Source organism: Bombina bombina, chromosome 8 (assembly GCF_027579735.1).
Source record: "Bombina bombina isolate aBomBom1 chromosome 8, aBomBom1.pri, whole genome shotgun sequence".
NCBI lineage: Eukaryota > Metazoa > Chordata > Amphibia > Anura > Bombinatoridae > Bombina > Bombina bombina.
Genome location: NC_069506.1, coordinates 26,230,684 through 26,256,994, shown reverse-complemented (window position 1 = coordinate 26,256,994; position 26,311 = coordinate 26,230,684). Strand labels below are relative to the sequence as shown.

Genomic DNA, 26,311 nt, shown 5'->3' with positions numbered 1-26,311 from the left:
AAAATAAAATAATAACACTGTAATTTTCTGGGTTATTAATTTGAACCGATAAAATAATTACCACATTTTTTTACAATACTTTATAAAGTTTTGAATATTATGATAATCTAAATTCACACAAAATATACATATATTGGTATTATGAAGTTTATTTATTTTGAATGTGTATATTTTCATTATGGCTGCCAGAAAGGGCCGCAATGCAATATGGCAGCTAAGGAGTTAAACTTATCGTATTGTATTTTTAAAAAAGTACTAATAATATTTTTTTCAGTCATGTCACAATTTTAATCACAGTAAGACAGTGGCTATCAAATTGTGCAGTGCTGGAAAACCTAGTAACCAGATTCTGCAACTCCATTTCAGTGGCACATGAACACTACTGAGCATGTGCAAAGATGCACATTATATACATATATGCATTTTGTGATTGGCTAATGGCTGTCACATGATACAGGAGGAGGGAAAATTGGATTAATCTTTAAATTTAGCAGAAAATATTCTATTGCTCATTTCAAATTCAAATCAAGTGCCATTGCACTGTCTTTTTACTGTGTATTTGTCAACTGTTCAATGCTACTGCTGTTGTGATCTTAGACTGTACCTTTGTCTTAGACTGTACCTTTGTCTTAGACTGTACCTTTGTAACAGCAAACAATATTAAAGGGACATTTTTTCTTTCATGATTGCATCATTGCTGATACTTTAACAAAGGATACCAAGAGACCAAAGGAAATTTGATAATAGAAGTAAATTGGAAAGTTGTTTAAAGTTGTATGTTCAGTCTCAATCATGAAAGAAAAAACTTGGGTTTCATGTCCCTTTAAACTCAAGATTTAGATATGGCATGCTATTTTAGCAATGTCACAGAATGCTAAAGATACACGCTTGCTCTTGAGCCTACCTAGTCTACAGAAATAAAATGGAAATATTAATTTGCATGCTTTTCTGAAATATGACAGTTTCATTCTGACGTTTATGCCCTTTATGTCACACCAAGACAATGTGGTCTCACCGGAGACTCTTGCCATACCTTGTCTCCTTGATACCCTTCAGGAAGCTGCCAATAGTAAGACTCTTGACCCAGTTCATCAAATCGGCCATAAGTGAGCTGTGGGCCATGGCTGGACATCTCCACAGTGAACCCGGTTGTGATGCGGGTGCTGTGCTGGCGGTTTACCAGAGCAAAGTTCTGGAAGTTGCCAGGAAGGAATGGACTTGTAATCTGGTAGAGGAGACACAATTGAGTAAATTGTAAGCCCAGTCTAACTAATGCAAGAAAAATAACTATTGTAACATTCATTGCACCAGGAAGGAAAGTCTCCTGAACTTACCAGCTCACGGTGGTAACTGGAACTGGCACACTGCTGGGTGACTCCCATACAGAAGCAGGGCAGGCAGCCTTCCGAGCTCTCGGCACTGAGGTAGAAGTGATTAGGTCGGCAGGTGCTGCAGGTCGGCCCTTCCACATGAGGCTATGAGAAAGGAAGATCCAATGGCATACAGAGGGTTAATGAAGACAGAATGCCATTAAATCTTTTAAAAGGTGTGTGGTATGAAACAAAATACGGTCCCAGCAAGGAAATAAATCCCTGAGTATGTTATTGCAGAACTCCAATCCTTTATATATATTGTTTATTAAACCATGTTTCTTGTAACACATCTATAAGGTTGTACATAGAACTTTCCTATGTTTTATTTCTATTTCATTCAGAAATAAATATGTACCTTGCATTGACACTGTCCCTGGGAGTCACACTGGTCACTCACACTTCCTCTGAGGTCACATCGACAGACACCTTGATCCACTGTTGAAAAAAAAAATGTCAGTTAAATAAACTCCTGAAAGTCACTAATAGTCACAACTATCAACCTAATGAAATCCTCACATGTGCAGCGTTGTCCTCTAGCCGGGTCTCCCCTGTAGCCAGGAGCACACCTGTAACAAACGAGGTCGGAGTAAGTAAGTATGTGAGGTAATCGTTTTACTCAGGTGTGGAAGATGGCATTGCTGTTGGTTCGGTAACATCTTTATAAGCTATGGCCTATAGCATTTCATGGTACACTTGATCCTTCTGCTTTACCTATGTTCCTTCCTGATGTACAATTTCATGTCGTATTTCATATTTGTCTTCTATTTTATTAGCCATACTGGCCCAAGTAACCACAACCCTTTTTTGTAAAATAGCAATTCATCATACTGAAGTAAATTAGGCTCACATAGAGATGTCTATACATTAATGGAGAATAAAATAACTACAATAAAGAATAACAAATACTTTTCACATTGGCGTCCAGCGTAGCCAGGTGGGCAGGAGTCACATGTTGGGTATCCGTCTCTATCCAGGAAGCATGTTCCAAAGTATCTAAAGAAATAAAAGACTTCTTAGGTGTGTAACAGAGTTTTAACAAGATGAAAGAAGGGAGAAAATAAATTGCAGCAAGAGATAATGACTAGACATGAGATTTATATGAAAATGAATGTTGTTATTATAGGAGAGTCATATAAAAAAAATCAGCACATCCATTTAAAGTGAAAATATGCTGCATTTCAGTGTTTGACTGCAATTGCAAAATTTTGATTTAGTATACACAGGCATGAGTGTTCCCAATAATCCCTTTTAACTGCTGGGGAGTATTACATTATTAACAAATAGCTCCTTTATTTTAGAACATGAAAAAACAGCTTTTTGGGCTTTGGTATACAGACAAAAATAAGATAAGGAAGCATTTTTTTGTGTATAGAAAGTGATAAAATAAATAAGGAGATATAATTTCCCTGCAAGCTCAGCCCAGAATGTATTGTGTATGTAAGAATAAATAATAGGGTTTTGTGTAAGAATCCGTGCTTATTTGCTTGCATAAGTTTGTATGATTTGGGATACTACTTTATTGTTCTTTTTTTTCCCTGCAAAAACCTTATGTCTGGTGATGACGATGACTACACAGTCTACAGTAGAATGTATAGCTCATTATGAGAATATTGACACTTGGATGGTATTGAGAGGTGACATACTGGCTGGATGATATGCATGGGCAAGGTTGGCAGTCGGAAGGTGTTCCACGTTTGGGATCCCCATAGAACCCAGGTCGGCACTGGTCACACTTGGGACCCTCAGTATGGTGCAGGCAATTCTGAAAATGAAGACACTTCAGTAGTCTGCTATATTGGTAGACTCTACTTGTAGAATTTCTCACTTTTTTTCACTCACCTGGCAATCTCCTGTTTCACCATCACACTCGGTGGAGTGCCCGTTGCATTGGCAGCGTTCACAGATTCCAAGATATAGACCACTGGTAGAACGTGTGTAGCCAATGTCACAATCCTACAGGAGACAGCAACATAAAATCTTTATTAATCACTTCATTTCAGGAAGGGAAACGTATGTATTAATTATTTGTCAAACATTATAAAATCCACATAACTGTGCCAGTTACACTATATTGCACACTGTCAGAGCGATGATATTATATGATGATAATAAATAACTTGCATAGTCCAAATACAAGAGGATAAACCACTAGTTTCCGGGGAATTTGCCTGTACCTGACAAGATTGCCCCGTATAGCCTGGAGGGCACACACACTGCTCCACTTCCACAGCCCGCTGCAGCCCTGTTGAGTGAGGAACAGCGACATCCATGTGGATATTTGAGATTCTACAAAGCAAGAACACAACACGGTTAATACAGATTGTTTGAAAAGAACATGGTAAAGAGCATTTTTCTGTTTGCGTACCTGATCTCCGTCATCCTCTCGGCATAAGATGCACGAATCATCAAGAGGCTGATATCCGCAAGGGCCATGAGTAGGTGCTCCCTAGTAACATCCTGCCCATCAGTCCTGCGCCAGAAACGCTGGCAGACAGAAAGCAATACGGTCAGCTGTAGCATTTAGCAGCTCGTATAGTTGTGTTATAAATAAAGCTGTAGATTGACTTAAAAGGACACTATTTTAAAAAAAATATTCTGTCATCAATACGAAAGCGCAGCATCTAAACATGTTTAATTAATTAAAATGTTCATAAAACAGTGTGACATAAAAGCTTTATATAATCAAATTGGCACCAATACAGCTCAGCTGAAACATACTTCCTGTGAATTCTGATTGGTTGATTGTAGCTTCTTGCTAATGCTTATGTACCAGTAGTAGAAAGTACATACAAGTCAATAAGCATTAGTAAGATGTGTATAACTGGTACTGGTATATTACTTTTAAATGTTGTCAGGCAATAAATATTTCATCATGTTTAAATGGTGCTCCTTCATATTGAGTAGGTTAGTGGTGGGTATCTCTAGACAAATTTGTGAAAGAAAAAAGTTGACCCTGTATATAGTATTTGCTTCGAACGTCAAGCTTTGAATAAAAAAAAACTGTGAAAAAGTTATAACTTCTTAATTAAATGTTTTTTTAATTAATTTCAACATTACAAAAAAAAGATAAAAAAATTAGAATTTCTTTTGTCAAAACCAATTTCTGAGCCTAAAATTAGATTCACATGTTTTATGCTTTCTTATAGCCCTACAGATGTGTAGGTTTTCATGGTTTTTAGATTCTCACCTCTCGGAAACCAACAGTAATAGTTAAGGGGTATCCAGGAGATGTTCTGAGGTTTGCATAGTGTTCCAAGAAGATTCCATTTCCCTGCAAAACAACATCAGGCTTGCCGTAGATGGACTGTGATCCAAGTGGAGCTTCATAGTTGATGGTGTAACGCAACTCTCCCCCATATGAAGTCACCTGCAATAAAAAATAACTTTAAGATCCTTCATGATTTAAAAAGAAAATAAAACCAAACAAATATCAAATTAATTAAATAATTAATTCTAAGTTGGTGCTTTACTACCCATGGTTTTATATATGCAATTTACACAAAAGTAACAGTGTATCTAGTAGTGATTGTAGCTTGGATTGGTTTTTGGCATCTTGAACGTAAAATGTTGAAGGTAGAATTTCTATTCCCATCTATACATAGCTATATTACCCTTTATTCATCACAGTTATTGATGAGATAATTCACCAAATAATTTATCCAGTAAAACAAGCCCATATTTTACCCAAAGGAACACAGTCAATAGTTTTGTGATCACTACTAAAACTCCTATTCAGACGTTCGTTCTTTTTTACTGGAATCTGTAAATGGAATCTTTCATTATCTGAAAAGATAAATGCGACTGTTGTGTTCTTCTTTGTTTCTTTTTCGCTCTTCCAAAAATCTTAATTCATCTGCTTCATTGAAATCTTTCATGAGGATCAAGTCATATATCAACCCAAAAAAATATTTTTCTTTTCCACAAGATTATGTATTCCTCATCTCCACTTAACTCAGATCTCACACAAAGCTTTTCTAATGTGCACCTTTTACAACTTGTAACTAATGTATTTTCTCACCCACATATGCAGGGCTGCGTCATGGCTCCACTCCTTTGTGCCTTTGGATTGTGCTGTTTTTGAATCTATCTAAATATATCTATTTCTAAGAGTCATCTAAAATCATCTTCTCAAAAATTCTATAGAAAGAGAGGTATCTATCTAGACAGCCAGATATATAAAAGTATTTTGTTTGTTCAGCGTTTTCTGTGGTTATATGTTCTTTTATTTCTAGTTTATATCTTGAGATACACTATAAATATAGATATATAGACCCTCTTTCTTGCCTATAAATAAAATTATGCACATGAGAAGGTCTCAGATGTGGTGGCTCAAGCAGCCTTACCTTGTCTCCCTTAAAGCGCTCTGGCAACACCCAAAAATAAACGTCTTGAGGGATGTTGCTGAAGGCACCAAATGTCAGCTCTGATGGACCTGTGACACGAATATCCTCGCTGTAAGAACGGCTGCTGTCTACATTTGAGATTGTGAATGGGACTCTCTCCTGACTGTCATAGGTAGAGCGGACCTGCAAAATAAATCATAGAACAAAGATGTGATGTATTTGTACCTTTACAAGGTCAACCATCTCTAGGTCCATGAAAGCTTATTCCATCTTCTGCCTACACTAACAGCTGTGTACCAGTTGACTAGATATTACAGCAATAATGTAAATACAAACAGTGACAGGACACCCAAAACAGCAGACACCACAAACCATTACATTGGGATCAAAACCCAAGAAAAATAATTATTCTGAGAAGCTTATCTGCATCCTATGAAAATATAATAACTTGTAGTCTGCTGTACTTTATTTTGGGGAAAACAATTAGTAGTTTTAGGGGTTTCCTTTCCCCCCTTATCCAGTACTGGAGCACCTCCAACCACAAAGGTGTCAATTTCCATACATTTACAAAGTAGTGAGTGCCTTTTCTACATGCCCAGTGCTCTACACACAGACAATTGGGTGGTAAAAGGGGGATTTTATGGCCATGCCTTTTAATGACACAAAGATAAATATGACTATCAACGACACAAAGCCTGAGTAGCAGAAAACAAAAAAATTCAGGTACCAGGTCTCTGTTCCAAAAAGAACTGGAGCATTGTTTGGTGACCCCCATACAGAAGCACCGCAAGCAGCCATCTGGGTTCTCATTGCTGAGGTAAAAGGTTCCAGATTTGCACTCATTGCACAGGGTTCCTTGGACATGTGCCTGGAAGAAAGAAAGTTCAGATATTTTGCCATTAGCCAGCCAAAATATAATGCAACATATTGATAAGGAGAATGTGTCAAAGTTATGAGAATACCAGTAGACAAAGAGCCATGGGTATGATGGAACCACATTTTTGGATATGATGGAATGAAATATTTATTCTCAATCACACTGCTTGTTTTGTTTACTAGAAATAATATCTAGTAGGTGAATAGTCTTAACCTTAGGTACTGACTATATAGTTGCCATGGTTACTATACTAGAGGCATTGGCAACCCACATTTTGCCAAAGTATTCATGGTACCTCCTGTTGGTGCTTTCTCTAATAAGATACCCAGGGCTGGGAAGATTGTGTGTTATATCCAGGTATATTCTTAAATAAAGAATACCATGAGTACAAAGTACATTTGATAACAGAGGTAAATGTTAATATTATTTCACAAATGTTTATTGTGACTTCCATGTCCATGGGCGGTGTACATAACACGTACCTTACATATGCAGGCACCAATGGGAGTGGCAGCACTTCCCCTTGGATCACAAAGCTCTAGTTGTCCAGCTGTAACAAAAAATAGAATATTTGACAATGCTATTAACCAAGGAGTTGTCTAGCAGAGCTCAACATTCACCAGGCACCTCGTTAACTCCCAACTTACTACTCTGAGAGGAGACTGTTGTATTATTAAAGTGACATTAAACTGCTGGACACATCTACAACAGAAAGGCTACCATTCACCATGTTATTGGTTTTCCTCCGGTGCCTACAGCTCCCTTCAAAACTGTTCTCTTATTTTAACCCCTTATTGGAGCCAGTTGGTCAAGCTCCTTCATACTCTACACTGCCATCTTGGAGGTTAGGTATTCTTGCACTCTGTTATAGAAGTGGTGCACATTCACAGATCAGTGACATTACCAGCTTTGTGACAGCTGTATGTAACTTTTAAACTGTGTATAAAAACTGCAAAATTGTAAACCAGTATAAAAATGCGACGCTTCACCAATCGGCATCTGTAAAGGGTTAAAATAAGAGAGCCAAAGGAGGAAAACAGACAAAGGAGGAAAACAATATCACTGTAAGTAGTAACAATGCTGTTGAAGTTGTGTCCAACAATTTAATGTCCTCCCTTTAATCCAAAAATCAATCATGTAGTTTGTCATTCGGTGAGATTTAATACAAGTGACAGCAAGTGAAAATGTGGGCTCTCATTATTAAGTAAATCCAGTTTCATGTGTACGGATTTGGAAAACATTTCCATATATTTCCCCCATTCTGACCCATTAGAATTCCCAAGTCAAATCATCGTTTTGGCAGCACAGACTGGGTGATATGTAGTTTACTTTTCGAAGCCATTCCAATATATTAGAGTAGTTAATACATATAAAAGCAAAATCAAGTAAAAACACAAAAAAAAACAAAGACAATAAGAAAAAGGAGTTTACTCAAAAATTTTCTCCCCTTTAATTTGTTCCCAATGATCCACTTTACCTGCTGGAGTGTATTAAATTGTTTACAAGTAGCTCCTTTACCCTTATATTGGCATTTGAAATTGTTAATTTAGCATGTGGTATCCCCACCTATTCTGAAAGTTTGTGGCCGCGCGTACCAGCTATAGATAAGCTTTGTAAACACAGCCAGCAGAAGAAATTACACTCCCAGTGTGATAAAGCAGAGATAAGGTAATAAAATGTTGATTTTCCATTGTTCTCTCAAAGTATTGGTGATTGTTTTAAGGACAGATATAAGATAAAGAAGCAGGTATATGTACACAATGTGATACAGTAAGGAGATCTGATTATACCTACAAGCTCAACCTATTTTATTAGGTTGTGGCTTCAAAACACAAAATCAGAGCTTTAATATACACAAATAAACCTTAAAAAGCTAATTTTCATAAATTATTTACCCTGCAGTTTGTAAAAAAAGCAATTGTAAACACATTAAGGGAAAAACTATTTTACAGTATACTGTCCCTTTAAGTTCAAAGAAGGATTTTCACAGATCTTTTTGAAGGCAAAAGACACATCGCAAAGCAAAACTAAACTATGACAATGAATTAATTCAATGTTGTTGTTAACGCATACTGGCCCCTATTTATCAAAGGTCTTGCGGACCTGATCCGGCAGTGCGGATCAGGTCACAAGACCTCGCTAAATGCGGAGAGCAATACGCTCTCCGCATTTAACATTGCACCAGCAGCTCACAAGAGCTGCTGGTGCAACGCCGCCCCCTGCAGACTCGCGGCCAATGGGCCGCCAGCAGGGAGGTGTCAATCAACCCACTCGTACTCGATCGGGTTGATTTTCGGCGATTCCTGTCCTCCTGCTCAGAGCAGGCGGACATGGTTATGGAGCAGCGTTCTTTAGACAACTGCTTCATAACTTGTGTTTCTGGCGAGTCTTCAGACTCGCCAGAAACACGGCCCTTCAAGCTCCGTACGAAGCTTGATAAATATGGGCCAATGTATTTTAATACTGCTAACATTCAGACCCCTATTTATCAAGCTCTGTGAGAACAAGTCTCCCAGCTAGGGAGCCTTTCCTCCTGGGTTTGGGGGGAGACAGTAGCATCCACTTCCTGCTTTTAAGATTGAAAAAGCAAATCCTTGTGCAACCCGTCCCCCTGCACTTGTGCAACAAACAGCGCAAGAGCAGTGTGTCAATCTTTCTGACCGCTGCTTCTGATTTGCAGGCTTTAACGAGTGAGCTTACACTAAAAAGGGCTACAAGCTGTGTCCATAGACTGACAAATCAATAACATTTAATGATTTTTGCAGTTCACAACAAGCGAAAATGATTTTCAAGAGGGGACTGCCAGAGGAGACATTGTTTTTCTGTTGAAAGTGGGACATTTTTCACAATAGGATTTTACATAGTTATATTACTTTACCAACCTCTCTCGCATTTTCCCCCTGGTTGCATGGGGCTTCCACTATAGCCTTCTGCGCACCTGTAACAGAAGAGGTCATTTCTCAGCGTTAAGCATCAAGCTAAAACCCACATTTCTTATTTATGATTTAGTTAGAAAGCAAATTATTGATCTTATACGTCTGGGTAATAGACACCTGCACACCATAGGTGTGTGCAGCATACTGCATTAGCTTGTGCACCCACTGTAATTCTGCACTATATAGATAGATAGATAGATAGATAGATAGATAGAGATAGATAGATAGATAGATAGATACACACATTTTATATATATATATATACACAAACATTATATAAATATATATATATATATATATACACACACACATTATATATATAAACACATTATATATATATACACACACACACATTATATATATATATATATATATATATATATATATATATATATACACACACATTATATACATACACACACACATTATATATATATATATATATATATATATACACACACACATTATATATATACACACACACATTATATATATATTTATATATATATATATATATATATATATATATATACACACACACATTATATATATATATACACACACACACATTACAGGGAGTGCAGAATTATTAGGCAAATGAGTATTTTGACCACATCATCCTCTTTATGCATGTTGTCTTACTCCAAGCTGTATAGGCTCGAAAGCCTACTACCAATTAAGCATATTAGGTGATGTGCATCTCTGTAATGAGAAGGGGTGTGGTCTAATGACATCAACACCCTATATCAGGTGTGCATAATTATTAGGCAACTTCCTTTCCTTTGGCAAAATGGGTCAAAAGAAGGACTTGACAGGCTCAGAAAAGTCAAAAATAGTGAGATATCTTGCAGAGGGATGCAGCACTCTTAAAATTGCAAAGCTTCTGAAGCGTGATCATCGAACAATCAAGCGTTTCATTCAAAATAGTCAACAGGGTCGTAAGAAGCGTGTGGAAAAACCAAGGCGCAAAATAACTGCCCATGAACTGAGAAAAGTCAAGCGTGCAGCTGCCAAGATGCCACTTGCCACCAGTTTGGCCATATTTCAGAGCTGCAACATCACTGGAGTGCCCAAAAGCACAAGGTGTGCAATACTCAGAGACATGGCCAAGGTAAGAAAGGCTGAAAGACGACCACCAATGAACAAGACACACAAGCTGAAACGTCAAGACTGAGCCAAGAAATATCTCAAGACTGATTTTTCTAAGGTTTTATGGACTGATGAAATGAGAGTGAGTCTTGATGGGCCAGATGGATGGGCCCGTGGCTGGATTGGTAAAGGGCAGAGAGCTCCAGTCCGACTCAGACGCCAGCAAGGTGGAGGTGGAGTACTGGTTTGGGCTGGTATCATCAAAGATGAGCTTGTGGGGCCTTTTCGGGTTGAGGATGGAGTCAAGCTCAACTCCCAGTCCTACTGCCAGTTTCTGGAAGACACCTTCTTCAAGCAGTGGTACAGGAAGAAGTCTGCATCCTTCAAGAAAAACATGATTTTCATGCAGGACAATGCTCCATCACACGCATCCAAGTACTCCACAGCGTGGCTGGCAAGAAAGGGTATAAAAGAAGAAAATCTAATGACATGGCCTCCTTGTTCACCTGATCTGAACCCCATTGAGAACCTGTGGTCCATCATCAAATGTGAGATTTACAAGGAGGGAAAACAGTACACCTCTCTGAACAGTGTCTGGGAGGCTGTGGTTGCTGCTGCACGCAATGTTGATGGTGAACAGATCAAAACACTGACAGAATCCATGGATGGCAGGCTTTTGAGTGTCCTTGCAAAGAAAGGTGGCTATATTGGTCACTGATTTGTTTTTGTTTTGTTTTTTAATGTCAGAAATGTATATTTGTGAATGTTGAGATGTTATATTGGTTTCACTGGTAAAAATAAATAATTGAAATGGGTATATATTTGTTTTTTGTTAAGTTGCCTAATAATTATGCACAGTAATAGTCACCTGCACACACAGATATCCCCCTAAAATAGCTAAAACTAAAAACAAACTAAAAACTACTTCCAAAAATATTCAGCTTTGATATTAATGAGTTTTTTGGGTTCATTGAGAACATGGTTGTTGTTCAATAATAAAATTAATCCTCAAAAATACAACTTGCCTAATAATTCTGCACTCCCTGTATAGATATATACACACACACACATTATATATATATATACACACACACACACAGTATATATATATATATATATATATATATACACACACACACACAGTATATATATATATATATATACACACACATTATATACATACACACACATTATATATATATATATATATATATATATATATATACACACACACACATATTATATATATATATATATACACACACACCCACACATTATATATATATATATATATATATATATATATACACACACACACATATTATATATATATATATATACACACACACCCACACATTATATATATATATATATATATATATATATAAATATACACACACACACATTATATATATATATATATATATATATATATATACACACACACATTATAAACTAACTATTTATATAATATTGCACTGATTCTATTTCCCACTAAACTGCTGTGCCACTTACTTCTCACAACGGCGCCCAGTATAACCAGGAAGACAGTTATCACATGTAGGTTGTCGATCTGTATCCAAGAAGCAGGTATCAGAGAACCTAACAAAAACATAGTCACCATTACAAGTAGGACAGTTTATACACAGCTCATAAACACAAACTTTTAGCCTACAACAGCAATGTTATCAAATCTCGCCAGGGCCACATTAAACACTGCAGCGTTTTCTACACCGAAAGCTGATTTGTGAAGTGTGATAGTAAAAAAAACACAAAAACTGGTCACGGCCGCTCACGATCATGTAAAGATTCAGCTAAAAAAGTTAGTGCACATTTAGCTATGGCTTTTTTTCTCTATATATTATGAATCTGACAAAAGTATTTTTATTTTAATGTTTGTCTATGTCACCTATTTATTAAGTCAAACATGCTGCATAGGTTTGTATAATGTCATTACAAAAGGACAAAAACAGTAGGTATGCTTGCACTGATCAAGAGAAATTGTAGTTTGACTTTTGCACAAATGTAGAACTTTGTTATAAACATTGTTGCAAACACTGCTGCCATATAGTGCACAAGACACGTGCACACTCCTGAGCCTACTTGAGTATGCTTTTAGGAAAAGGAGCTAAGTTTCAAGAAAGGAGATTAAGAGAAAGGTAAAACTGATAAATTGGAAAACAGAATTTATGTTTACCTGATAAATTACTTTCTCCAACGGTGTGTCCGGTCCACGGCGTCATCCTTACTTGTGGGATATTCTCTTCCCCAACAGGAAATGGCAAAGAGCCCAGCAAAGCTGGTCACATGATCCCTCCTAGGCTCCGCCTACCCCAGTCATTCGACCGACGTTAAGGAGGAATATTTGCATAGGAGAAACCATATGTTACCGTGGTGACTGTAGTTAAAGAAAATAAATTATCAGACCTGATTAAAAAAAAACCAGGGCGGGCCGTGGACCGGACACACCGTTGGAGAAAGTAATTTATCAGGTAAACATAAATTCTGTTTTCTCCAACATAGGTGTGTCCGGTCCACGGCGTCATCCTTACTTGTGGGAACCAATACCAAAGCTTTAGGACACGGATGAAGGGAGGGAGCAAATCAGGTCACCTAAATGGAAGGCACCACGGCTTGCAAAACCTTTCTCCCAAAAATAGCCTCAGAAGAAGCAAAAGTATCAAATTTGTAAAATTTAGAAAAAGTGTGCAGTGAAGACCAAGTCGCTGCCTTACATATCTGATCAACAGAAGCCTCGTTCTTGAAGGCCCATGTGGAAGCCACAGCCCTAGTGGAGTGAGCTGTGATTCTTTCAGGAGGCTGCCGTCCGGCAGTCTCATAAGCCAATCGGATAATGCTTTTAATCCAGAAGGAGAGAGAGGTAGAAGTTGCTTTTTGACCTCTCCGTTTACCAGAATAAACAACAAACAAAGACAAAGTTTGTCTGAAATCCTTAGTAGCTGCTAAGTAAAATTTGAGAGCACGAACTACATCCAAGTTGCGCAACAAACGTTCCTTCTTTGAAACTGGATTAGGACACAAAGAAGGCACAACTATCTCCTGGTTAATGTTTTTGTTAGAAACAACTTTTGGAAGAAAACCAGGTTTAGTACGCAAAACCACCTTATCTGCATGGAACACCAGATAAGGAGAAGAACACTGCAGAGCAGATAATTCTGAAACTCTTCTAGCAGAAGAAATTGCAACCAAAAACAAAACTTTCCAAGATAATAACTTAATATCAACGGAATGTAAGGGTTCAAACGGAACCCCCTGAAGAACTGAAAGAACTAGGTTGAGACTCCAAGGAGGAGTCAAAATTTTTTAAACAGGCTTGATTCTAACCAGAGCCTGAACAAAGGCTAGAACATCTGGCACAGCTGCCAGCTTTTTGTGAAGTAACACAGACAAGGCAGAAATCTGTCCCATCAAGGAACTTGCAGATAATCCTTTTTCCAATCCTTCTCGAAGGAAGGATAGACTCTTAGGAATCTTAACCTTGTCCCAAGGGAATCCTGCAGATTCACACCAACAGATATACCAAATTATGTGGTAATTTTTCTGGTTACAGGCTTTCAGGCCTGAACAAGAGTATTAATAACAGAATCTGAGAACCCTCGCTTTGATAAGATCAAGCGTTCAATCTCCAAGCAGTCAGCTGGAGTGGGTCGAACGGACCTAGAACAAGAAGGTCTCGTCTCAAAGGTAGCTTCCATGGTGGAGCCGATGACATATTCACCAGATCTGCATACCAAGTCCTGCGTGGCCACGCAGGAGCTATCAAAATCACCGACGCCCTCTCCTGATTGATCCTGGCTACCAGCCTGGGGATAACAGGAAACGGCAAAGAGAATGACTGGGGTAGGCGGAGCCTAGGAGGGATCATGTGACCAGCTTTGCTGGGCTCTTTGCCATTTCCTGTTGGGGAAGAGAATATCCCACAAGTAAGGATGACGCCGTGGACCGGACACACCTATGTTGGAGAAAGTTTTCTTTTTTTCTATCTAAATAATTAATATTTATTTTTGACTTCCATGGTCTCTTAAACACCCTAGCACAGGGTCATCAACCGTGGCTCTCCAGAGGTTTTAAAACTACATTTCCCATGATGCTCAGCCAGCTTAAAGTGTCTGAGCATCATGGGTAATGTAGTTCCAAAACCTTTGGAGAGCCAAGGTTGATGGCCCCTGCGCCTACCACAACCATTCAAAATGAAAACTGTATGTTTAAGAAGCTTTGCAGACTCACCTTCGCTGGGGGTCAATATGTGGGCAGGGGCACGGCTGGCAGGCGTTCGGAACACCTTTGGTTGGATCTCCAAAGAATCCAGCTTTGCATTTATTGCACTGAGGCCCTTCTGTATTGTGCTGACAGTTCTTAAGTAAAAATAAAATTATTAACAATGCTGTAATATCCTCCGATACAGACAGCAACCATTTAGAGCATGACATTTTAACACGAGCGATGTTGTTATGCTATGTGTTAGACCCCTGCAAAGGAGATAATCACTTAAACTCTGCTGATCCAATCAGAGCTGGGTTGTGCGACTAGCAGTGGCAGTTTCTGCTCAGGACCGGCAGTGCTCTGGGACTTTAAAGGGATATGAAAGTCAAAATAAACTTGCATGATTCAGATAGAGCATTTTAAGACACTTTTAAATTCACTTTTATTTTCAAATGTGTTTCATTCTCTTGGTATCCCTTGTTGAAAAATAATATGCACATATCCTATACTAGTGGCAGCTAAGTGCTGATTGGTACCTGCACACATTTGTCTCTTGTGATTGGCTAACTAGATGTGTTCAGCTAGCTGCCAGTAGTGCAATGTTGTTCCTTCAGCAAAGGATAACAAGAGAATGAAGCAAATTGTATAATAGGAGTCAATTGGAAAGTTGTTTAACATTGTATGTTCTATCCAAATCGTGAAAGAAAATTTTGGGTTTTCCCGTCCTTTTAAGTATATGTTTAACCCCTTGGTGGGAGTTAAACACATAGCATTAAAGTGTCAATAGTGTTAATATTACACACTCTAAAGGATTAGAGCAGGTAAATTTAACACTATAATGGTCCCCAAAATATTACATAGCTTTAATATGTGCTGTGTTAACAATGATGGGTGTGCTACCCCATCCCTCAAAGGGCCACCAGCACTAAATATGTAGGGCAGAACATACAAATCCAGCTAATTTAGCATGATATATTTAATTCCACATAAATGTATTAATTAATGAAGGCGAAACAATATTCTATTATACATTTATGATTATTTTGCTTGCTTTTGCTGTAAAATATCTTACATTGTTGTACATTGTACTTGTCCCATCTCCCTAAACAGAATGAGCACAGCTTTGCATACAACACAGTGATTGTTTAGAACAGTGGGCCACAACCATGATTGGCATCTTAAGTAGAGAAGCAGAATTTCCCCAATAATAGCAAGCAAAATAAAAAAGTAATGTATAATAATATCCTGATAAAATAATAATGTATATTGCAACCTTGTTTGATTTTCATTTATTAATTAAAACACGTATGTGGAATTACGTTTTTAGTTTAAAGTAATGGTAAACTGTCCCCATAATAAAATTACATCCGGAATGTTGGTGATATTTTAGATGGAGTTTAATTTATCAGATGTAATGAAAAAGCGCTATAACTTACTTTTTAATATAGATATAAAATTCGAATACCCCGCGCTCTGCCGCCCACTTCATAAGTAAATTTTCATGTGAGCTAAATATTTAAATTGTTGTCCAATCAGCGATTTCCCCATATGGCACTATTGTTGTAGCTAGAGTGCTGATTGGAGAACAATTTAAACCTTTTGCTCATAGAAAAATTGACTTTTGAAGTGGGCGGAGCAGTGCGGGGTATTTGAATTGTATATCTATATTAAAAAGTAAGTTATAGCGCATCTTCATTACAACTGATGAATTAAAGGGACACTGAACCCAAATCTTTCTTTCATGATTCAGATACAGCATGAAATTTTAAGCAACTTTCTAATTTACTTATATTGTCCATTTTTCTTTGTTCTCTTGCTGTCTTTATTTTAAAAGCAGGAATGTAAATCTTAGCAACCAGCCCATTTTAGGTTCAGCACCATGGATAGTGCTTGCTTATTGGAGGCTTACATTTACCCACCAATAAGCAAGCATAACCCAGGTTCTCAACCAAAAATGGGCCGGCTCCTATGCATCACATTCCTGCTTTTTAAATAAAGATAGCAAGAGAACGAAGAAAAATTGATAATAGGAGTAAATTAGAAAGTTGCTTAAAATTGCATGCTCTATCTGAATCATGAAAGAAAAATTTTGGGTTTAGTGTCCCTTTAAACTCGATATAAAATATCACTAACATTCCTGATCTGATTTTATATAAGGGGAGAGTGTACCATCACTTTAATGTCTATTAAATCAAAAAACTTCCTAGTGCTAAGGTGGAGAGATGCATGTTTTTCTCACCAGGCAGTAGCCAGTCACTGTATCGCAAGAGCTGGCATGGTTGTTGCAATTGCAGCCAGAGCATGTACCAAGGAATGGACCTTCAGGAACCCTCTCAAACTGTGCAGCGCAGACCTCACATGAAAGCCCGGAGTAGCCCACAGGACACCTGGAAAACAAAGGACCATCATTCACTGTAAAGATGTGGTAGGTACAGCTCCTAGGTCTTATCTCGTGCTTTGAAACTGCCTCTTTCAACAGCTAGATTCAAAAAGATGTAGCGCATGCGCACACGCATGTTTTACAAAAATATGTATCAAATCCAATGCTTGCTGTCATTTTTATTAATATAGCAATGCAACAACCACATTCTTTAGTGCATGCATATGGCTGTGTATTGTATGCTAATATAAAAATCAGTGCTAACCATACAAATCATTGTATCTTTGCACTGATAGCCACATGAAAGGTTGCTATTTGCCATGTATTCATTTTTTATAGAAACCAATATTTTATATCAAAATAAAAACCTGCAGAATTGCCCCGTCTTATGCTGCTGTCTTTTTATGTGCCCCGTTGCTTACACTAAAGATCTACAGCAAGCAGATGGAGAACTTTTGTAGCATGATTAAGCACTGATTTGTGACACGCTACACATCCGCATGTTTTTTTGAATAGCAATTCCAGATAATAAATTTGCATGATGTGTTAAAAATTGCTAGCCCATATTGTTTACTGCAACATTCTACACGTTTGTGCTGTGTACTGACAACATATGCTTGTTATTTCTGTAGATATTTCTGATTTTGAATAATGAGTGACTGTGTTTGTAATAGATTTCATGTGGATTTGTTTCTACACTTGGTTTGCATAGAGCACATTACCTGCATTCCTCCACATCTATTGCAAGTCCCAGCTGAGTATATTCCACAGAAGTTGTGTCCATGACAATGTCACTGATACCAACACTGGCCATTTTGTTGTCATATACTGTCTGGATCATGATGCTTTCCAAGTTCTGTAGGGTCATCAGAAGGTCCTCTCTGGTCACTGGAGATCCAGATTCATGTTGCCAGTTTTCCTAAGGAAAAACCAGATCAGGAAACAGAGAATTCCAACAGCTAACAGTGAGGCTGCTGGGTGGTAAGAACCATACTCATAATCATAGAAGTAGACCAGACAAGGACTATGCAAACTGGGTGAATATTTTTTTGCTGTTTTTTAGCCTCAGTTTTTATGCAGCATAGACGCAGAATTGTGACTGAATACTCTTACTATATGTTATTTTGTCTCCATTAAATATAGTTTGTTATTTTCACGTACTGTAAGTGTATGAATGCAGTTAACGTACTGTGTGATTTTTAATCCAACCTTTAAAATTACAATGCATATGTTTTTTTAACACCATGTGTGGTTATTTACCTCTTTATCTGACCACCCATATCCCAAGTTAATTGAACACAAGGTGGGTCTTACAGGCAATAAGAAGCCACGCCTATATGTCGGTTCCTCACCCTTTATTACCACTGAGCTGAAGGCAAACGCAGCAAATTACATAAATAATGCATAATTATATCTGCAGAAAGCCCCACTCACTTCTGTGAACTGAATCTTCCTTTGATTCAGAACGGATGGTTGAGTTACTGTCTGAACACGATAAGTCAGTCTTTGTCCATTTCCTACAAGAATCACATCCGTCTTTCTCACAGGTTCAGATTGACCTCTTGTCAGCCCATAGCGAATGTTGTAACTGAGAAATCCTCCATAGGAGTCAACCTAAAAGATCGTTTCCGGCAAAAGTAGAAGAACCAGTTATCAAAATGGACACAACCAGAAAATCTTTATAAAATTGTTCAAGTTCTGATCATTTCAATGTATTCAAAATTACATCAAGAAAAATTTAAACTTTACAGTATATAACAGATAAATAATCTCCACTGTTCAAAATCCTAAATCATACAATATATTTTACAAACCCAGGGCAGTGAAACGTGCGTCTGGAGTTTTTCGCTCCCTATCCTTACTCTAACGCTAAGTAATTTTGTTGTTTATTATTGGTGTTATCATTTGGTTTTCAGTTGTCAGTGCCCACCCAGGTCCTTCACCTTTTTTATAAAACTACTGTGTTTTCCACCGACAGTTTAGCCAGCTCGCTAACCCATATTTGGCTCTATGTGAGCTTTAATAATCACTGGGTAGGCTGTCGCATAGGGATCTTTTCAGTCGGTGGATGGATAATAGTGGTTAATCTGAAGCTAATTTATACTGGGACTGTCCTCACTGGTTGTTGATTGATATATGTGTTGGCTTATACAATTTAGTTAGGATGGGAAGTGGAATATTCTTTTATATGTTTTAATTGTCACCTTTTAAATTTTAAAGGATTTTATTTGTGTACAATTAAAATTTATTTTTTAATCCCTTGCTCTTAAAATGGGATGTAATTGTTAATATCATATTGATTACTTCAGTGAGTGCTGTATATAGGTGTCACTGTGTTTTGTATTTTCAAAATAGACACAACTAGAAAATCTTTATAAAATGGTTTAAGATCTGAAAATTCCAATGTATTTAAACTTTCATCAAGAAAAAGCTCAACTTTACAGTATATAACAGATAAATAATTCTCACTGTTCAAAATCTTAAAACAGATAATGTAACAGAGAAATTGGCTGTTATTAAATTGTATCGGATACATAATCAAAGCATATTTGCCCATCTGTGTTTTCTATGTTACTTTACCCGACAGGCTAATTCCATGTTATTTATGATGAGTATAAGGATTTGTGCTAAAAGTCACCAGTTGGGATACCGGGACATTTCCTGGCGGGCTGGTGGGTCACCATCAATGCAGAGCCACATCCTTGCTCAGGGAGGTCACAGAGCGACCCTTGTGTGCATGTGTATCGCATTTCGTCTAGGCTGTTCTGCTCCTAACGAGTGTGTGGGGGCCTGTGGTTGCAGAAAAGTGGCCCTAGGCAAGGTATGGGGGTGAAAGCAGGGCCGAGGGGGCTGTTGCCGGGGGTGTGTGCTAGGGCTGTTCTTCAAACATGTCCAGGGCCAGTCTGATTTCCCAGTCCAGCTCTGATAAAAATTTTAGCTAGACTTTCATATGTGGCAAGTTTCAGTTAACTTTTGAGTTTCACACTAAAACTCAAGTTATTTAATTCATATATTCATATTGAGCCATCCATAAATATGGTTATTTTATTTTCATCCATTAGTAAAGGCATATAAAAAAATACAATATAAAAATACATTTTCTATCGTCCTAAAACCCAATGAATAAATTCCACCAACAAATTAATATAATGTGTGTTAAGCATAGCCTCTTATTTAATTATAACACCAGGTATCTGTGCAAGAGGTGATCGATCCAATGGAATCTCACCTTATTCCCTAAGAACTGAGAAGGAAGAGTCCAAAATGAATCATGACTGAGAAACCGGCGAGAAAGATCAACCAACTGGAACTCCCCCTCAAGTGGATCAATTTGCAGCTGATTGGATGATAGTGGAGGGATCCCCTGGTGGGAAGGCACTGACACATTTACACCTGAAGGACAAATAGTAACTCATTATTATTATTTATTTATAAAATATCAACAAATTATAAGCATTACAACATTGTTTATGTGCCTGCAGAGAAAAAAAAAATCAAAGACATGTACCCTAAACAGGACCCTGCCAATGAGTTACATTTGTTGTAAACTATATTATGTGAGATCATCTACTATTCTACAGGTGGACTTACATTTACACTAGTTTCCTTCAGTACATATTTTGGCTTCAGAATTATTGTTGAGATAGGAAATCTCTAATTATCATACACACTTACATAACACACACGACTAAATAGGATACGTTGAAAGTGAAACCATTCAAAGCTATGGATTGTAACAGATGATAGCAACAGATAGAATGTGATTTAAGGAATAAAGTCAAGTCATGTATATTGTCTGTACCTTTGAAATCATCTGGTACATCAAATCGGAGGCGGATTTGGTTTCTGTAACGTGTACTTTGCTGGCAGACCTTGGTTACACCAAAGCAGAAGCAGGGAATGCACTTAGAGGTGGCTTCAACATGAAAGCTGCCTTCAGGACAAGGACCTAAAATCAGAGGTTTATTATTTCATGCTGTATTAGAGACAAAGATAACACAATGAATATTCATATATTGTTCATACAATATCCTCAGCACTAGTCTTAAAAAACAAAAAGAATAAGCACCATCTATTTACAGAAGGCCGTGTTAAATAAAATAAATAAATAAATAATTTTAAAAATATTACAATTCAGGGACCACAGACAGTCTCAGAAGTTTTGATCACCAAAGGGGATTAATTATGGACATCAACCACAATTTACTAAGATGAACTATTTTGCATGCCCTAAGCTTACCTCTAGTTGGTTTTAATATCAACACTCCATCTGGAATTCCGAAGACCATGCCCTTGGCATTGATTGCTTCACAGGTGTATGCCCCTTGGTCAGCCTCTTTTACATCCCGAATTGTCAGTATGCCTTGTCCACTCTCACTGGTCATGGACACTCTGGTATAAAGAGAGCAGCAAATTTTATTAAATTAGGATCTAGTACCCATGCTGCTGTTTGTCTTGGACATGATAAATGACAGCTCTAACCTCTTGCTTGTGGGAATATTTCCCCAATTGAGCCTCCAGGTAATTATGGGAGTTGGCACTCCGACGGCCACGCATGTAAAACGCACCGTCTCTCCACGGGAAGCCATAATGCTCTCCTCGGGTGGAGTGATGACTTGGGGTGGAGCTAATAGGAAAAATCAAAGCAGAACAATGTTTATCATTAGCAGGATATTGTCTATAAACTGTCAACATAAATGGCTGCCCATCTGCATTTACAAACTGTCATTGAATTTGTAGCAAGGCTGTAGTACGATTTGTAATACAAACAACAAAAAACTCAAGATGATTGAACCACACAATTTTCTGCAATATGTTTGGAAAGAAAAGCCAGATGGTGATAGCCACTTACTGCAGCCAATTTCATCGGAACGGTCAGGGCAGTCTGCCTCTTCATCGCATTGATAGCTGGCTGGGATACATGTCCTAGACTGGACACACACAAACTGCTCTGGGGAACATGTGTCGGTTGGTCCTTTTGTGGCTGCACAGAATTAAAAGTGATTGTCAGAAGTGGTAGTAAAAGGGTTAGTTCTTAATAAATAGCTTTGTCCAGCACGGCCAGATGACTAACCAGATTTTGCAACACTAGATCCCGGGGGAAGTAAATAAGGAGAAATACAGAATGTGTTTTATAAAAGCAAACCTGACAAGAGACTCTAGAAATATGTTACTCTGAACTTCAAATGACGTTAAAAAAACAACTTTTAAAGGGACTTGAAAGGCAAAATGTAACTTTCATGGTTCAGCTAGAGTCAGTCGTTACTGGCAGTGGTTTGCATATGATCTAGACCTATGTATGTGACTAAGGGTACATTATATTATATTATACAGAGACAGGAGTCCTATGTCACCTGAGTGTTGTCTGATCATTTCATCCACATTTAAAAATGGACATTACAATCTAACTATATTTCATGCACCTCCCTCTAATTATAGGTGCTGCCATTTTGGAACCTAAATTTCACTGCAGGTATCTGAAGGAGAGTTACTGCACATGTGCAAACACGTCAGCACTGGAATGTAGTGAGATTTCAACATGGAAAGAGTGAGGCTGGGAACAAACTCAATACTATGCTTATAAAATGTAGTTAGTGTTTAATGTCCCTTTAATTCAAGTCCTTTCTTCTTGCTGTGCTAGATGTGTCCTCTGGCCCCATCTGATGATAGTTCTGAAACCCTAGCTCTGTCCATACTAGCAGAGACGACATAGATGCAGTGCAATGAACCAACTACACCTGGCACCCAGACAGAAAAGGAAAACTCACGGCAGTTCAGCTCGTCAGATCCGTCACCGCAGTCATTATCACCATCACATCTCCAGAGTTTCAGTGCACAGCGTCCATTCTGACATTTAAATTCATTGGGCTCACAAGGAGAAGGCGTTCCTTAGGCAGAGACATAATGTGTGTGTTAGAAAATGAACCAATATAGGGTCACTAAAGAAAAGAGTCTGTGAACTATTGGGAACTCATCCTAGAAATCCCTCCCTTTCTAAACCTTTGCTAAAAGCCAGCACTCTCATAGCTTTAATAATTACATATTGTAACCTAACTCTGCAAAAAGCTGCACTCCTGATAATGATAATGTGATTGCACTCTGTTGTAGAGAGATCACTATCACTGTGCCCACTTATGTCTACTTATAGAGAAACGGATGTTACTAAATCCACATGTGGAGAGATAGCTGTCACTGTGTTCACTTGAGGAGAGTCTGCAGTCATTATGTGTGCTTATGGAGATACTGCTGTCACTGTGTGTAGTTCTAAAGAGACGGCTATCATTATGTGCACTTGTAAAGAGACGGCTATCATTATGTGCACTTGTAGAGAGACGGCTATCATTATGTGCACTTGCAAAGAGACGGCTATCATTATGTGCACTTGCAAAGAGACGGCTATCATTATGTGCACTTGCAAAGAGACGGCTATCATTATGTGCACTTGTAAAGAGACGGCTATCATTATGTGCACTTGCAAAGAGACGGCTATCATTATGTGCACTTGTAGAGAGACGACTATCATTATGTGCACTTGTAGAGAGACGGCTATCATTATGTGCACTTGTAAAGAGACGGCTATCATTATGTGCACTTGCAAAGAGACGGCTATCATTATGTGCACTTGTAAAGAGACGGCTATCATTATGTGCACTTGCAAAGAGACGGCTATCATTATGTGCACTTGTAAAGAGACGGCTATCATTATGTGCACTTGTAAAGAGACGGCTATCATTATGTGCACTTGCAAAGAGACGGCTATCATTATGTGCACTTGTAAAGAGACGGCTATCATTATGTGCACTTGCAAAGAGACGGCTATCATTATGTGCACTTGTAAAGAGACGGCTATCATTATGTGCACTTGCAAAGAGACGGCTATCATTATGTGCACTTGCAAAGAGACGGCTATCATTATGTGCACTTGTAGAGAGACGGCTATCATTATGTGCACTTGCAAAGAGACGGCTATCATTATGTGCACTTGCAAAGAGACGGCTATCATTATGTGCACTTGCAAAGAGACGGCTATCATTATGTGCACTTGCAGAGAGACGGCTATCATTATGTGCACTTGTAGAGAGACGGCTATCATTATGTGCACTTGTAAAAGAGACGGCTATCATTATGTGCACTTGCAGAGAGACGGCTATCATTATGTGCACTTGTAGAGAGACGGCTATCATTATGTGCACTTGTAAAAGAGACGGCTATCATTATGTGCACTTTTAGAGAGATTGCCATATGTATACAGACTGCTATCACTTGTGGAGAAACTGATATCAATATGTGCAATAGCAAATAAACCCTTGACACTATGTGCAGTGGCTGAAAGTTAGCTATCATTAAGTGTACTATTATAGAGACTGCTATCACGATGTGTAGTTCTAAAGAGATTGCTATCACAATGTGTAATAGTGGAGAGATTGCTATCACAATGTGTACTAGTGGAGAGAGTTATCACAATGTGTACTTTTGGAGAGATTGCTATCACAATGTGTACTAGTGGAGAGAGTTATCACAATGTGTAATAGTGGAGAGAGTTATCACAATGTGTAATAGTGGAGAGATTGCTATCACAATGTGTACTAGTGGAGAGAGTTATCACAATGTGTACTTTTGGAGAGACTGCTATCACAATGTGTACTAGTGGAGAGAGTTATCACAATGTGTACTTTTGGAGAGACTGCTATCACAATGTGTACTAGTGGAGAGAGTTATCACAATGTGTACTTTTGGAGAGACTGCTATCACAATGTGTACTAGTGGAGAGAGTTATCACAATGTGTACTTTTGGAGAGAGTTATCACAATGTGTACTTTTGGAGAGACTGCTATCACAATGTGTACTAGTGGAGAGAGTTATCACAATGTGTACTAGTGGAGAGAGTTATCACAATGTGTACTAGTGGAGAGAGTTATCACAATGTGTACTAGTGGAGAGAGTTATCACAATGTGTACTAGTGGAGAGAGTTATCACAATGTGTACTAGTGGAGAGAGTTATCACAATGTGTACTTTTGGAGAGAGTTATCACAATGTGTACTAGTGGAGAGAGTTATCACAATGTGTACTTTTGGAGAGACTGCTATCACAATGTGTACTAGTGGAGAGAGTTATCACAATGTGTACTTTTGGAGAGACTGCTATCACAATGTGTACTAGTGGAGAGAGTTATCACAATGTGTACTTTTGGAGAGACTGCTATCACAATGTGTACTAGTGGAGAGAGTTATCACAATGTGTACTTTTGGAGAGATTGCTATCACAATGTGTACTTTTGGAGAGAGTTATCACAATGTGTACTAGTGGAGAGAGTTATCACAATGTGTACTTTTGGAGAGAGTTATCACAATGTGTACTTTTGGAGAGACTGCTATCACAATGTGTACTAGTGGAGAGAGTTATCACAATGTGTACTAGTGGAGAGAGTTATCACAATGTGTACTAGTGGAGAGATTGCTATCACAATGTGTACTAGTGGAGAGAGTTATCACAATGTGTACTAGTGGAGAGAGTTATCACAATGTGTACTAGTGGAGAGAGTTATCACAATGTGTACTTTTGGAGAGAGTTATCACAATGTGTACTTTTGGAGAGACTGCTATCACAATGTGTACTTTTGGAGAGAGTTATCACAATGTGTACTTTTGGAGAGACTGCTATCACAATGTGTACTTTTGGAGAGAGTTATCACAATGTGTACTTTTGGAGAGAGTTATCACAATGTGTACTTTTGGAGAGACTGCTATCACAATGTGTACTAGTGGAGAGATTGCTATCACAATGTGTACTAGTGGAGAGATTGCTATCACAATGTGTACTAGTGGAGAGAGTTATCACAATGTGTACTAGTGGAGAGAGTTATCACAATGTGTACTAGTGGAGAGAGTTATCACAATGTGTACTAGTGGAGAGAGTTATCACAATGTGTACTAGTGAAGAGATTGCTATCACAATGTGTACTAGTGGAGAGATTGCTATCACAATGTGTACTAGTGGAGAGAGTTATCACAATGTGTACTAGTGGAGAGAGTTATCACAATGTGTACTAGTGGAGAGAGTTATCACAATGTGTACTAGTGGAGAGAG

The 26,311-nt window shown here is 38.1% G+C and overlaps 1 protein-coding gene across 12 annotated transcripts in view; it reads right to left on the bottom strand.

Annotated features, from left to right (window-relative positions):
• Window positions 1–26,311, bottom strand: part of HSPG2 (heparan sulfate proteoglycan 2) — a 290,248-nt gene that overhangs the window by 106,102 nt on the left and 157,835 nt on the right. For all 12 annotated transcript variants that reach the window (XM_053690214.1, XM_053690218.1, XM_053690216.1 and 9 more), the window contains 25 exons: window positions 22,991–23,110; window positions 22,075–22,206; window positions 21,705–21,849; window positions 21,463–21,614; window positions 21,025–21,171; window positions 20,452–20,615; window positions 18,657–18,836; window positions 17,945–18,141; window positions 17,082–17,229; window positions 14,867–14,994; window positions 12,134–12,220; window positions 9,476–9,531; window positions 7,076–7,143; window positions 6,444–6,584; window positions 5,717–5,899; window positions 4,561–4,740; window positions 3,739–3,857; window positions 3,548–3,659; window positions 3,213–3,326; window positions 3,017–3,135; window positions 2,280–2,366; window positions 1,890–1,939; window positions 1,729–1,808; window positions 1,335–1,475; window positions 1,034–1,225 (listed from right to left, as the gene is read on the bottom strand). In XM_053690214.1, the coding sequence (XP_053546189.1) occupies window positions 1,034–1,225; window positions 1,335–1,475; window positions 1,729–1,808; window positions 1,890–1,939; window positions 2,280–2,366; window positions 3,017–3,135; window positions 3,213–3,326; window positions 3,548–3,659; window positions 3,739–3,857; window positions 4,561–4,740; window positions 5,717–5,899; window positions 6,444–6,584; window positions 7,076–7,143; window positions 9,476–9,531; window positions 12,134–12,220; window positions 14,867–14,994; window positions 17,082–17,229; window positions 17,945–18,141; window positions 18,657–18,836; window positions 20,452–20,615; window positions 21,025–21,171; window positions 21,463–21,614; window positions 21,705–21,849; window positions 22,075–22,206; window positions 22,991–23,110 (3,242 nt within the window). The remainder of the gene's footprint in view (window positions 1–1,033; window positions 1,226–1,334; window positions 1,476–1,728; window positions 1,809–1,889; window positions 1,940–2,279; window positions 2,367–3,016; window positions 3,136–3,212; window positions 3,327–3,547; window positions 3,660–3,738; window positions 3,858–4,560; window positions 4,741–5,716; window positions 5,900–6,443; window positions 6,585–7,075; window positions 7,144–9,475; window positions 9,532–12,133; window positions 12,221–14,866; window positions 14,995–17,081; window positions 17,230–17,944; window positions 18,142–18,656; window positions 18,837–20,451; window positions 20,616–21,024; window positions 21,172–21,462; window positions 21,615–21,704; window positions 21,850–22,074; window positions 22,207–22,990; window positions 23,111–26,311) is intronic.